The 16,233-nt window shown below is 36.0% G+C and overlaps 1 protein-coding gene across 4 annotated transcripts in view; it reads right to left on the minus strand.

Moving 5' to 3' along the window:
* LOC106081756 (homeotic protein antennapedia) overlaps nucleotides 1–16,233 on the minus strand; it is a 527,471-nt gene that overhangs the window by 47,916 nt on the left and 463,322 nt on the right. For all 4 annotated transcript variants that reach the window (XM_059362108.1, XM_059362106.1, XM_059362107.1 and 1 more), the window contains exons 4-5: nucleotides 2,195–2,574; nucleotides 1,189–2,123 (exon numbers count right to left, since the gene is read on the minus strand). In XM_059362108.1, coding sequence (XP_059218091.1) covers nucleotides 1,189–1,806 — 618 coding nt within the window. In that variant the 5' untranslated portion in view covers nucleotides 1,807–2,123; nucleotides 2,195–2,574. The remainder of the gene's footprint in view (nucleotides 1–1,188; nucleotides 2,124–2,194; nucleotides 2,575–16,233) is intronic.

The raw sequence follows: 16,233 nt of genomic DNA on the forward strand, positions 1-16,233 counted from the left end.
TCCGATTGGGCTAAAATTTTGTACAATGATTTCTCTCATGACTTCCAACTGACTTTTTTATATTTGATTGATATTTCTTCTGTATAAATCGATCTTCTGAATTTTACTTCTCAGTTCTCATATTATCGATAGTTTGTTTTAGAATTATCGAAAATATCGGATGTTGCGATTATCGATATTTTGCCAGCTCTAAAACAGGCTCTTAGCCTTCTTATTATTCTTGAGTTATGTAGAGGCCTGAATTGGCTAACTATATCATTTTTTTGACAGTGAGTTTTTTTCCTGTCTTATCCGTTAGTTTCGTTTTACTATCCTCATGTATCGTTCTGTGGTGTATGTTTACCTATTTTTCCTCCTTCTTCTTCTCTTCTACTTTTATTAGGGTCAATACAATAGACCAAAGGTATCCAAGTGAAGCGACAAGTAACCAAGGTCGTTAGTCGCGTGTCCTCCAATATAATCTAACATAAATATAATGCAAATTAGTCTATAACCAGATATAGCTCGCATATAAACCGATCTGCCGATACAACATCTTGAAGCCGCAATAGTTATCAGATTGACCTGATATTTTGCACGTAATATGATGTCATAATTTCCAACATCCATGTTTTCCAAGTCATCCAAGAATTCTTTAATTCGGTCTACAAGTTGGTTAGCTCCCATATAAACCAATCTGTCGATTAGCCTTCTACACCCTCTAGAAGCTTAAATTAATGCTTGATTATGCAGAAATTTGGTATATAAATATTTTAGCAGAATCCATGATGGTGACTAACCAATAATCGGCCCAGACGAAATTAGCACATTCTTATTTGTTTGAAACTAGATCTTCATCTCTTGTTATATTCCTTGATGACCTTAGTGTTTTCCAGGGCTGCAAACAATATTCCTTCTCTAAACAGACTACTACATATGTTAAAGATCTTAACATGGAGACATTTTTAGACCGATGTTTGATGTTTTACCTCTGACCATTTAAAGCTTAAAACTGCTATCGAAGACTTTGGTGGACTTTGGTGATATACAATATATGAGCTTATATTACTAACATACCCAACTAAACCTTAGCTAAAATTTTATTATGGATTTAATAGTTTTTATTCCTATTTAAATTGTTTTATTCCTATAATCATAAACGCAAACAATATTGAAATTTTTTAATTTATTATTCATAAATTAGCTCACCTGAGCCTGTGTATGTTGCATATGATGTTGCATTGCCATTTGAGGATTCATATGATGACCGCCTACCATTTGATCCACCAGTGGTGGTGATCCACCCTCGGGCACCATGCCCAAACCGCCCACGGCCGCCTGCAATTTACAACTGGCATAGACGACAGGTTGCTGCTGTTGCTGCTGCTGTTGCGGATGTTGCTGATGCGCTGGCACTTGTTGTGTCACCTGTTGTTGCGTCACTTGCGGATGATGTTGCTGGTGGGCATCGTTCAGTGTTGGCTGTTGCTGAGGTGGAGCCTGTTGATGGGGCGCCATGGGGCCACCGTTCGCCTGCGAAGGTGGCACACAGCCACCTACCTGACTTGAGGGACTGTCGGGCCGCGAATAGACACCATGCTGGTCCATGCCCTGGCCATTGTAGTAGGGCATACGATCATAAGGCGGGAAACGTGGATAAGGCATATTGCCCTGATGATTTGGTGTTTGACTGTAGTGATGCATTTGTTGGGCATCGAGATCGGTGACACCGTTACCCGGATAGTGACCATGGTGCATATCGGCACCCATATAACTGTTGGTAAAGTATGATGTCATACTTTCGCAATTATTTGTACTCATAGTCATCTTGAAGCTTTATGTGTGTTTGTGAGTGTGGGTGTTTAAGGATTTGGGTATGTTTGTGTAGGGGTTTCTTATGATCTAGTGACTCCTTTTTTCGCTGTTAAGCAAAATAATAGCAAATAACTTGCTAAAATTATTGTTCCAGTTGTTTCTATGTATGAAATTTACAAACTATGCGGTGTGTGTGTGAGTGTGTGGATTTTCGGTTTGAATAGTTGCTTGAAGCTAATTGGGTTTCTTTCTTTTGTCTATACAACTTATATTTAAAATATAATTTATAATGTTTTGTTACTTATTAATTCTCTCAGTGTGGTGTAAACCTAAATCGGAAAGAAGGAAACAGATCTTTAGTTTGGGGGGTTCTTTAACAATTTACACGATTCATACTTACCTTATTTTAAACACTTAAGTACAAAAATTTACAATTTTATTTATTACTCTTAGCGTTTAAAAAGTGTTTGAGGTATAAAATGATTACATCTAGTCCGATGTTCCTTATAGTTGCTCGGCTTGGTTTTTTCTTCAGATTTTTGATTTGTTCAATGAGTGATGTAGTTGAAAATTTCCAAAAAATTAGTTAAACCAGAATATGATGTGTAGACGAGTTCTTTTTTTGTGATTTTAATGTAGAAACAAATGTAGAGTTTTTTTTTTTTGGTAGCAGCAAAAGGTTTCCAAAAATTAGATTGTGTTTTCTAAGGTTTGTTTTTGTTCAGGCTTTTCAGTGAGTGATATAGTTATCCAAAAAAGAGGTGTTTTGTTTGTGAAACTCTGCAAAGAACAAAACAGAAAATGTATTAAAATTTAGTAAAAAAAAAAACATTAAAAAATATATACATAAATTTGAATTGAAAATCAAAAATCTAGTATAGTTTAAGATGAAAATCTCCATAATGCATAACTCTTAATAAAAAACTAAAACATACACAGATAGAAATAATTTTGAAAAACAACAACTTTGGTCGAAAAAACAACTACGAAAGTTGTTCATTTTCCTGCAACAATTTATTTAGAATCTCAACGACCCAAAGTACAAATTTGTTGTTGAAAGGCACTACTTGCAAGCCAACATATAGCACCCCTAAATCATGACAAATACGATGATATGGGATCAAATGAGAGGTTTTTCAGAGTAGAAAACGAATCTGATATACAATTGTGGCGACAAGTGTTTGGGCGGCCACCCTACCCCCAAAACGGACACATTTTCCGACCATGGCAATATTGTGCTCAAATTAATAGTCTTTGAAGATAGAGCATAAACTTGACATTCACTCACTGAAAGATGAGTCAACTTTTACCAACGACATCTAACATGAAAAAATCGCATTTGAAGTGATACATCTTTATGTATTATATGTCTTTGTTCAAAATATATAATAAGAGAATTATTTCTATAGTTCCTTAATGAAGTATCCATGAACATATTTTCAATTTTGCAAATCTACAATTTTCAATTTTACTTTTATCCACACAATGAACGATGATATCAACGATATTTATCATTCACATCAACGATATTTTTGAATCATTTGCTCGAACATTGTTAGATATACTCAAAGAAGTATTATTGCGAATACATTCAAAGGCTTGTGTCCTGAATGATATCTCAATCCCTTTCCCTTATACTATTTGCAAACGTTTTAAAATAGTTTTGAGTTCTTTTTATACAAACCCAGTTCCTACAAGATAATTAATTGCCTAATACAAAAGTTTACAAATTTTATTTGTTAGTTAAAAAAAAGTAAAAAGACGTTAAGTTCGGCCGGACTGAACTTTGGATTCCTACCACCTCGGGTATATATCTAAACCACCTTTCATCAAAATCCGGTGAAAAATGCATACCTAATGTCCCATAGCAGCTATATCGAAATGTGTTCCGATTTAGACCAAAAACTAATAAGTACAAGTCATTGTTGAATTGTGTATATATATATCTAAAATCTTAAAATAAACCGATCTAAACCATATACGACACGGTTGTCGAAAAGCCTAACATAAGTCACTGTCACTGTGTCAAATTTCAGTGAAATCGGACAATAAATGCTCTTTTTATGGGCTCAAAACCTTAAATCGAGAGATCGATCTATATGACTGCCATATCCTAATCTGCACCGATTTGGGCTAAGTTGCAGAAAAATGTCGAACGACCTAACTTAACTCACTGTCCCAAATTTCGGCGATTTCGGACAATAAATGCGCCTTTAAAGGGGCCGAAACCTTAATTCACGACTTCGATCTATATGGCAGCTATATTCAAATCTGGACCGATCTGTGCCATATTGCAAAAGTATTTCGAGGGGCTTAACTTAACTCACTGTCCCAAATTTCGGCGATATCGGACAATAAGTTCGCCTTCTATGGACCCAAAACCTTAAATCGAGAGATCGGTCTATATGACAGCTATATCCAAATCTGGACCGATCAGTGCCATATTGCAGAAGTATTTTGAGGCGCTTCACTTAACTCACTGTCTCAAATTTCGGCGACATCGGACAATAAGTTCGCCTTTTATGGACGCAAAACCTTAAATCGAGAGACGGTCTATATGACAGCTATATCCAAATCTGGACCGATCAGCGCCAAATTGAAGCATGATGTCGAAGGACCTTACAGAACTTACTGCCCCAAATTTTGGCGACATCGGACAATAAATTCGCCTTTTATGGACGCAAAACCTTAAATCGAGAGATCGATCTATATGACAGCTATACTCAAATCTGGACCGATTTCGGCCAAATTGAAGAAATATGTCGGAAGGCCTAACACAACTCACTGTCCCAAATTTCAGCAAAATCGGATAATAAATGCGCCTTTTATGGGCTCAGCATTTGACAGCTATATCCAAATCTGAACCGATCTGTGCCATATTGCAGAAGTATGTCGAGGTGCTTAAATTAACTCACTGTCCCAAATTTCGTCGACATCCGACAACAAATGTGGCTTTTATGGGCCCAAAACCTTACATCGAGAGATCGGTCCATATGGCAACTATATCCAAATCTGCACCGATCTGGGTCAAATTGAAAAAGAATATTGGAGGGCTTAGCACAACTCACTGTTCCAAATTTCAGCAAAAACGGATAATAAATGTGGCTTTTATGTGTCTATGACCCTAAATAGGCATATCGGTCTATATGGAGGCTATATCAAGATATAGTCCGATATAGCCCGTCTTCGAACTTAACCTGCTTATGGACAAAAAAAGATTCTGTGCCAAGTTTCAGCTCAATGTCTTTATTTTTGAAGACTGTTGTGTGATTTCCACAGACAGATGGATGGACATGGCTAGATCGTCTTAAATTTTTTAGCTGACCAAGAATATATATACTTTATAGGGTTGGAAATGGATATTTCAATGTGTTGTAAAAGGAATAACAAACTAAATAAACCCCCATCCTTCGGTGGTGGGTATAAAAACAATCTCTAAATTTATTCCAAAACGAACTAAACTAATTGAAATACATAAAACCTATAGATGATCGATCTATAGATGGCCCTAGTAGTTAAAAAAACTTTCGCTAAAGTTGGCAACCTTTTTAAACAATGTTTCAATACTCCAAACTTTTTTTTATTCAAAACAAAGTATACAAAAATCCTTATTTAACAACTATTCATTTAAAAAGTTGATAATTTGCAATTGCCAGCATAAAAAGTAAGATTTTAAACACACAAAAAATTTCAAAGCTCCGTTAAAGTAATCAATTGATGGCCCTTTTGACTTTTTATTTATTATGCAGTTTTTTTTCATTTAAAACTTTTAAAACAAATCATACTTTTAAAGTCCTCTTTTATTACAAATTTCTCAATACTTTTCTACAGCCCAATAATAACTTCGGTAATAGTCATAGTAACCCAGCCATCCTTCCGTACAAATAGATTTAATTTCCTAGACATTTTATTAACATAACATTTGACCTCATAAATCATAAATCTTTGCACAATGTGAAAGCTCAAGCCGCACAAAACATAGAAGTGGTGAAAAGAAACATATGAATGGAATTTGTGAAATTTGAATACACAAAGGAACTAATAAATGTAGCCATGGAGGCTAAAAGTACTCAAAACACGGAAACATTTTGAATAAAGAAAAACATGAAAAAAATAAAAAAAAAGAATTAGAACAAATTAAAAAAAATATATTTTATGTATATTTCCTAGTTTTTTTTTATTTAATATTAATGGCACCGGTAGGTATCGTGCTCGGATTCCTAGTGTAGGGCTGGTGGCTTCGATTCCCACTTGAAAACTGCTCTCTTGCTACTGTGTTATCACCATGGACAAAAATGGTCTAAGTGAGCCCGTTTAAGAAAAAATAGACTACCACTCTAACCCAACCTCTTTAAGGTTTAAACCTTGGTAATCTAAACTTTTAAGACTTGAATATTATTTCAAAATTAATTTAAAACGAACATATATTGCGGTTCCTTCATTTAAACATATGTTTCAAATTATGATCCATACAGATATCTGATACTATAAACTCCCATATTTTATGAAAATCAATCTTCGTATTATACGTTAAAAACATTTTTTTAACTTTACTTTTACCTAAGCTTTATCTAAAAATCAAAAATCAAGGTGGCAAGAGATAAAAGTCATTGTTTGTTCATTAAAAAAATCTGTTAATAGTTTGAGGTTTGCCATTCCTTATTCGCTTCAATTCCTTTCTTTCATTATAATCAGCATATCTTCTCTGCATGTCATGCAAAAAAAAACTTTAATCTTGATAAAAAAAAAATCTTTTACTTTCACTCCTTTCCTCGGCTTGAGTTACAATGCCAAAGATGCCTCTCAAACATTCTTCTTCTTTGGTCAATGGGTGTGGGAGTTTTGGACCAGCGAGTATGAACAAACCGAGACATGGAGTGTAGAAACTGACAAAACCAAAAACCAAAGCTTCCGTTTCAATTATTGTGAATGCCGTTATGGCAGAACAATGCCGAACCGGAAACAAATATGCGACAATGCCAACAACATCAGTAACAGAACAACGACAACAATGGCATCAGCCATTTAAGCCCATACTCCATACACAGAAGACAAGAGGGGGAAAAACACAAAGGCCCTTAGACAGAGGGACAGACAGAGAGACAGACGGTCATTCATATACACAGCCATGTAAGTATACACATACATGCACACATGTAAAGGCATAACTTAATGTAATGTTTGCATGTTGTATTTCTTTGTATGCGAATTCAAACGGATGCTGGCTAATGTCTGCCATTCATAAAGTTATCAGCTATCCTGCTTGTTTTAACACCCACCACATGCTTGGCCCATGGTCATGGTTAAACATGATTGTTTATAACAATACTACCACCCCAACTACAGAATTTTAAGACAAAAACCTCTTCAACTGTTGGATTTTTTTTTTCAAGTAATATAAAAAATATAAAAAGAGCTCAAATATAGAAAAGGATATCTTAAATTTTCGGAAAATTTGTCATTAATTTAATTTATCATTATTTAAAAAAAAATCTAAATTTTATTATAAAAAAAAGAAGACAAAGTTATAAAAAAATTTCCTAAGTTTAAGTAAAACTTTTTCTAAATTTTAGTTAACATTTTTTTTAAATTTTAGTTAAAATTTTTTTCTAAATTCTAGTTAAAAAAAAATCTTATATAAAATCTCAATTTTTAAAAATGTCAAAATTTTAATTTTAAACGAAATTTTGTCAACATTTTGTCTTTGTGGAAAATGAACCGGGCTGCTCCGCTGCGACTTCTTTTACTTTATATGGAACAAAATTATGCTTTGAATATTTATTTTCGACAATTAATGAGCTGTTAGTGAAATACCATGCTACGAATATAGTATATGTATATCGCTTTACTAACAGTATATAACAATATAAATGGCTTTATTTGAATCCCATATGATCTTTATGGGTCTATGAATTCGATCCGAGGGTTTAGGGACATCTAAGTTCGGATGTTAGATGTACTCCACTGTTAGAAAAACAATAATTGAACCCGATACTCTCATAGGGATTTTGGGAGTGGGAGATTCCCAAGGTGGTTGTTTGTGGGAGGGCGGGTGGTGTTGACCCCCAGAAACTTGGTGCCGAAAGTGAATGTCAATTTCGAGCTTTACTGCCAAATACCTTTTATTTGAGCCTAATATTGGCATGGTTGGTATATAAGTATGAGGGGTGGGGAGGTTCCCCAGACGCTTAGCTCTGAAAAACTATCAGCATAGTGGTCTATTCTCAAATACCACTTATTTAAACCCCATATTGACATTGATTTATGGGATGAGGAATCCCTCAAACGCTTGGTGCCACATTTGGATAACCGATTCGTATTCTACTCCAAAATACCTTTATTTGAGCCCCATATTGCGATAATTGTTGCTTGTGGGATGTTTCGGGGAAGATGGGTATTTCGTACTCTTCTCCCCAATACCTTTCATTTAAGCCCCACATTGACGTGGTCGGTTAATATGCTCGATTTAGGGGTGTTTTGGAGAAAAAGGGTGGTCCCCCAACGCATAGCCCTGAAAATATATCAAATATATGGGGGTTGTTATGGGGAAGGGTGGCCTCATAAACACTTTTTTCGGAATATTGATATCAAATTCGTTATTTACTCCCAAAGACCATTAATTTGATCCTCATATTGCTATGGTCGTAATTTTGTTCTCAAATATTGATATCAAATTCGTTTTTTACTCCCAAAGACCTATCATTTGCGCTTCATTCTGCTATGGTCGTAATTTTGTCCTCAAATATTGATATCAAATTCGTTCTTTACTCCCAAAGACCTTTCATTTGCGCTCCATTCTGCTATGGTCGTAAATTTGTCCTCTTTGGGGGGTGTTTTTGGGAGGTGTTTTAGGGAGGGGAGGCTCCGAAACACTTGGCCCCACATTTGGATATCAGATTCATATTCTACACCCATATTGCCTTGATTAGTAAATAAGTCCCCCAGAAACTTTATCCCACATTTGGATATCAGATTCGAATTCTACTTGCAAATATCTTTCATTTAAGTCCCATATTGCCATGGTCGGTAAATATGTCCGATTTAGGGGTGTTTTTGGGGTTGGGTGGACCCTCTAACACTTGGTACGACAATTGGATATCAAATACGTTTTTTTTATCTTAAATACCTTTCATTTGAGTCCCATATTGTCATGATTGGCCTATATATTGTACATATGTGTTTGGTTTTGGGGGTGGGCGGCCCCCCTGGGTGCCCCATCTGAAATTTGGATACCAAATTTTTATTTTTGCGTTACTATAGGAGAGCTCATAAAATTTCGCTTAAATCGCACCACCCATCACCGAGATCAGGCGTTTCTGAAAATTAGGATAAGGGGGAGGGTCCGCCCCCTCTTCAGATATTAAAAAAATGTACCCTATTTTCACCAAGAGATCATTATGCACCATCAGTGAAAATTTGATAGAAATCGGTTTAGCCGTTTTTGAGTCCATATATATAAGTTATATAATAGATAGTATCCGAATTATCTACATTTGATACTTAACCTGTTTTGCAATGGATCTAATGATAACAATATCATACATGACCATTTATACCTTTTATTGCCTTAAAATCATTGAAGTTGAAGAATTAAGATAACAACTTTATGATTGACTAGACCTGGTGCAAGAAAATATGAATGAAAATGGAGATTATAGAAATCTAAGAAAGTTTTCTATTGTCACCAAAAGCAAGCAAAGTCGTTCATCTACCATTCATGGCTGCAACACTAGAGGATTTTGTGATTCTCGCCATAAAGTAACCACACTCAGAATTCACTGAGAGTGAGTGAAAAATACAATCAACAAAAAGTAAAGCATACCTTAGGGAGTTATATGTAGTATGTGTGCGCCCTCACGTGTTACCTTTAGGCAAATGTCGCTAATGGATAACTTCGCTAAGCACACAGGGGGTTGGTTTCTGTCTTGAGTTGTGGTGAGTGTGTGTAGTACAGCTATGTGTCAATAGATGGCTTAGGGCTTATACCCAAGGAAAAATGTTAGGAAATTGAAGTAAAAACTGGAAAATGAATACACTAAACCAATGTTTGAAGACGAATAAAAAACGTACTTCTTTTAAATATAAAATTCCAAACCTGCCAGTAATCGGCAACATTTTTTTATATATCACCAATTAAAGGTTTTAGGCAAAAACTTGCTGTGAAGTAGCGAAAACCAGAAGTCTATTACAAATCCAAAAAAAAAACTTTTATAGGTAGTGGCCCTTTTAGAGAGAGATGTTAAGTTGTTTTCTCATTCTTATTTTATCTTTTTTTAAGGATGAGAGAAAAAGTAAGATCTCCTTCTAAAAGGGTCTGTACCTATATAAATATTTAATTTTTTTTATCAATTTTTATACCAAAAATCAAATTTAAAATTTTTATTCTACCGATGTCATGCTTCATTGCCTGGCTTACAAAATCACCATGAAATTAATAATTTACCCTTAATATTAGTCTGCAACCTATAGACGTTTAACTAAAATCAAAACCTATTGAAATTTAAACACTCAGGCAACCATATCGATAATTACCGTTACATGAGAAACCAACCACTTTTTTCATAAAATAGTTTACAAACGCATTGCTATTTAATATCAATATGAAATTACCCACTACGACATATGCCCTGGCTCCCACAACTAAATAATTTTGAGCATGTAGACAGGATTACATAAAAACAAAATCGTTTAAAAACGAACAATAATCTCAATGAAAAATTTAAGCAGCGAAAAAAAGAGAAAACATATTGTGCCGCATGAAGGAGGACCACAATGTAAAATGGCATCCCCTGCGAAAATGTATTGGCCGCAGGGTTTAGGCATTAAAGCATGCCGTTTGGTTTGACCGCATACGCCTACTATTTTTAAGGTGATGGCGGTAAATGAAAAAAAAAAAAAAAATTGAGTTCAAGGGAAAAAACCGGCGGTAAATGAAAAAAATACAAACAATATAAAATTGAGTTCAAGGGAAAAAACCAACAAATATTTTAAAAATTTGAGGAAAATTAAAAATTGGGGTTGTACTCCAAACCAACAAGAGCACGATCAAAAGTTCGGAATATTCAGTTTCATATGAGTGGACATATATCCAAGGTTTCGCCATAGGCTTAGAATGAATAGGGAAAAATGGTCTTGAATTAATGGACGAACGGCGAAATGAATAACCGCAAACAAAATGGTAAGTCCAAAAGAAAAGTGTCACATTCAGAAGCGTCTGAGAAGGCTCACAGATGTTGGGCACTATGTAGACGGGCCGTAGGCTCGAAATGGGTACTGAATCCGAGGAAAGTCCACTGGCTCTACAGGAGTTAGACCAATACTCACTTACGCCTCAGTAGTTTGGTGGACTGCTATGGGGAAAAAGTCCAACATAAGGACCATACAACAGGTTCAGAGAACATGTTGTCTTGGCATAGGCGAATATTCTAGATATCTGACCCATTGACATACAGATTAAGTGTGAGGCAGCCACTGCGGCTTTGAGACTTAAGGCGATGGGAGAATGGATTGAGGATGGGAGCAGCTCATACCATCGCAGTATAATCTAGGCGACGATAGGAAATCTGAAAGGAAGGGAAGAGGTTTCCCATGAAAATTGCGCCCTCTAGAGGCTCAAGAAGTCAAGATCTCACATCGGTTTATATGGCATCTATATCAGGTTATGTACTGATTTGCGCCATACTTAGCACAGTTGTTGGTAGGCAAAATCAGATGAGAATTGCGTCCTCCAGCGGTTCAAGAAGTCAAAATCCAAGATCGGTTTATATGGCAGCTATACCAGATTAAGAACCGATTTGAACCATACTTGGCACAGTTGTTGGAAGTCATAACAAAACACGTCGTGCAAAATTTTATTCCAATCGAATAAGAATTGCGCCCTCTAGAGGCTCAAGAAATCAAGACCCAAGATCGGTTTATACGGCAGCTTTATCAGGTTATGAACCGATTTGAATCATTCTTGGCACAGTTGTTGGAAGTCATAACAAAACACGTCGTGCAAAGCTTCATTCCAATTGGATCACAATTGCGCCTTCAAGAGGCTCAAGAAGTCAAGACCCAAGATCGTTTTATATGGCAGCTATATCAAAACATGGATCGATATGGCCCATTTACAATCCCAACCGACCTACACCTATAAGAAGTATTTGTGCAAAATTTCAAGCGGCTAGCTTTATTTCTTCGAAAGTTAGCGTGCTTTCGACAGACAGACTGACGGGCGGACAGATGGACGGACATGGGTAGATCGACATAAAATATCATGACGATCAAAATTATATATACTTTATGGGGTCTGAGACGAATATTTCGAGGAGTTACAAAGAGAATGACGAAATTAGTATACCCCCCATCCTATGGTGGAGGGTATAAAAATACACTTTTAAATCCTTGTTTATCAATGCTATACCAAAACATTTTCCCTTACAAAAAACACCACAGAAGGTTTTAACTTTTGCTACACCATCGTTTATCATGGACCACTAACAATGGCCCTCAATGATTTGATTCCATGCAAAATGATAGGAAACAGAGTTAGAGATGAGCGAATTTCTATTTCAAACCAAGCATAAATGTTAAATAGTATGAATGCTGTTGCCCTGGCAAAGGCAAAAGCAAAGACAAATATTTGAAATAAAAATGTTAGATTTAACAATAGATGATGGTCGTGTGTAAAAATGGGAAAGCAGAGTAGCTGAGAGTGTGACTAAAGAAAAACGCGAGGCGCTTGGATGGATATCTGTAGTTTGGCGTCTGATCATGATGATGATGACGACGACCACGACTACGCATCACTGAGTTTCTACGCTTCCAAACAACAACAATACATAAAAGCTATAAATCAAAATGGCTGATAGTTAAATGTTTGAGAAACTACACAACCCTAACCCCCAACACATAGGCATAAAGGCACAATACATTACAGAAGCATAGAATAATGCCTTAGAGCGGTGGCAAATAAGTGTATGAAAGTATGTTCGTACATACGTAACTACCACCTTCCTACAAAAAGTAGTTATCGGATTAGAGCAGAGCCTAAACAAACGAAGCAACTTGTAATCGTTCATTCGACTTCAATCAACATCACTTTGCCATGTCATAGACAGACAACAGAATCCAAAATAGGGCGCTAAAAGAATTGAAACGAAAAGGGCGTAGGTAAAAGTTCAGATGAGAATCATGAAAGGAACATACAAAGAAAGACAAGCAAACGCGAGTTTAGTTTGTCAGGGACGATTCCTAGATACCCTCATTCATGGAACGCATTTAACAAGTTCTTTGAACAGTGTTTTTTGATTGAGATCAGTTTTTAAAGCAGATTTTTCAAGTTTTGGACGGTACTTGTCATGACTGCTATTAGTCATAACAAAAGACCACCTGCAAACTTTATGCAAAATCGGGTAACAATTGCGCCCTCTAGTGGTTCAAGAAGTTAAAAACAAAGATCCGTTAAAATCCTTGAACGTCATAACAAAATTCCACATATAGAATTCCAGCCAAGTTGAAAGAAAGTCAGAAGTAAAATCGGGAGATCGGTTTACATAATCTGACGTACATGGCTAAAGCGACTTAGAATGTTAAGACGATCATGAAAACATTAACCTTGCAGGGTCTCAGATCAACATTTCGATGTGTTACAAAGGAAATAATGAAGTTAGGTACACAACGAATCCTGTGATGGAAGGTATAGATTAGATTGAAAAGAGGGTGCGGATATTCATCCGCCCCATGCAACTATGGACATACTCCTAAGTCAGTAATCGGTATGTTGTGCGCTCCATAAACTAAAAAGTAACATCGAGGCTACCGTAGCGCAGAGGTTAGCATGTCCGCCTGTGACGCTGAACGCCTGTCAACGCCTGTTCGTCATAAAATTTCATAAATTTTATGACGGAATCTTTAATATTGTGAACAGTTTTCATTTTGTGTTTCCCGATCGACCTACATATCCGGTAGGTGAGCTTTGGCGTTGTAACGACCAAATGATATGGACTGATTTGTACTCTACTCTCAAATGTCGTTTAACCAAATCTTGTATTAACCGAAACTGTTGACTTGCTTGGGAGAATATTTGGATATGGGCGAGCAGGCCCAACTACACCAAAAATTTGCAAATTTTGCCCATGAACATTCCACTAAGGAACAGGGACAACCTTCTCACATATCAACGAGTGCAGTCCAATTTAAGTTTTAAGCTCAATGATAAGGGGCCTCCTTTTTATAGCCGAGTCCCCAATATTGGATATAAAATTCGTGCTCCACCTTAAAAAAAAAACTTTTTTTGAGACACATATTGTTCTGATGGGTCTAAAAGTCCTTTTGAACGAATATGCGAAAGGTCGGATACAGGTGCCTATTTTTTGATGTCCGTATAGTTGCGGTCCCAAACATTTGTTACGAAATATTAAAACCCGTTTCTCACTCTACTCATAATCGATCTATCCTCCAGACACTTAATCCCAAATTTCATTTTCCAATTTAGTGATAAATACTCGCTTTAACCAGAGCACCCATCTCTGACGATCTGACGTTTTGAGAAAATGGGAGGGGTGAGGGTCCACCCATTTTTAAATTCTGAAAAATAAAGGACGTTTATCGACTGTTATCTTATGATATCGATAACTACAGTGCACTCATTCATATGAGAAAAATATCCCGGCTAGACAATGGGGAGGCGTTGCTTAAGAAAATAACACCGTTAACATTGTTTTCCTCTTTTTTGGAATATATCCCCTTTATTACTACGCCTTTTTTCTCCAAAACTGTGGCCATGCAAACAATCACTTTGCATTGGTTCATAGAAGCGCCAAGCGTTAGGCAAAGAAACTTTTAAGGAACAACAACAACAAAGGCAAATAGACATTGCCAAACCCCAGGCATACACACAGCGGTATACGGTAAGGCAACAAAAAATTCACACAAACCATTGCATATGTGATTTTGTATTTTTTTTTCTCAGCACACAGTTGGTTGGCTGCTGTTGCTGCGTCAATGTTGTATTAGTAGTATGTTGTTGCTATATCTTGTTGTTGTTATTCCTTTTATCGTTTTGAATGCGAATGAGGAATGATTGATTGTCTTAAAGAGAGTGAGCATTCACATGTCATATGAGTGTGGCTACCATTGTGTGGCTGCTTGGCTGCCATTGAGTGTGTGCATTGCTTTGTATTGTACTCTGTGTTTGTGCCATCTCTTTTGCACATAAATGATTTGTTGCTGCTGCCATTGTCTTTGATTAAATGTGTGGTCGAGAGATGATGTATTTGATTTAAAAATTCATACAAAAACTCTTGATGCATATTTTGTTTTTGCTAACACCTTTATCAGGTTGCTAATACTGTTGTGGTAAATACTAAAGTGATTTTAAAGATTGTATTTAAGCTTCAAAGCAGAATTAGTCACCCCATGTTTTTTTTTGATCTATTTGTCAGAGAGTGATTAAAAGAGTATTTAGTTCATTGAAATTGTGTATGGCTGTTAGCAGGGGAAATTTTTTAAGAGAGCTTAACTAACTGTTGTTTTGTTTGGTGTCAGAGAAGTGGTTGTGTGTACATGTGTGTTAATAGTGGGCTGGGCTTGGGAAACCATTATGGTTAGTGTCTTCGCTAACGGATTTGTTAAATCAATATGGCCGTCGGTAAAATGGTTTATGGTTGATTAATGACTTGGAATTAAGAGCAAAAACATTAAAAAGCTAATTTCTGTTTTTAAATGTCTTAATGCCTAATAAAGTGACATAGTTGTTAAATATTAGAAACAAAGGAACTTAAAATATTTTTAATGAATTTTATCATCAATTAGTAAATCCATTGGTAAAATAGAAATAAGTAATTATTTTAACAATTAAATTAATTGAAGTAAAATTCAAACTATCAGCAAACAAAAACTAAATAGTAAAAGCCAATGGAGGGAAACGAGGGAAGAACTGTTAAATTTTAAAGACCTATTAGAATAAATGTAAGTCAATTTAGAATATAAGTCTGATGGCATCTGCACGATTTTGGTTATTATTTCATTCCCCGGTAGCTGATTTGGTAGCGAGCTTGGCTTCGACCCCCACCAGAGGAATTGTCTTAACGAGTTTATGACGGTCTGCTATTATTTCTCTAGACATTTTTGCATAATTCAGTCATATAAAACTTGGTTATTCTAGGTTTAAGCGAGATATAGTTTAAATTGTCCTACATGTATAGTACCCCACACACACAATGATATAAAAGAAAAGGGTAACTTTAGTACAAAGGTCTTCTAGTGTCCTCTCGAGTCACTCGAGAGGACACTATGCTGTATGCGTTCCGCACTGGCAGTCAGAAGGAGTTCCACATTAGGTTCTCATTTCTTTGAGAACTTGTCTGATTTAGCGGATGTGAACATTCGCAAGTTATTAGGATTTTTGAACCGGATGGTTAAGCAGTAGGAAATAGGAGATATTTTTTCTCTTGT

The sequence above is a fragment of the Stomoxys calcitrans genome, chromosome 2 (genome assembly GCF_963082655.1).
Source record: "Stomoxys calcitrans chromosome 2, idStoCalc2.1, whole genome shotgun sequence".
Classification (NCBI taxonomy): Eukaryota; Metazoa; Arthropoda; class Insecta; order Diptera; family Muscidae; genus Stomoxys; species Stomoxys calcitrans.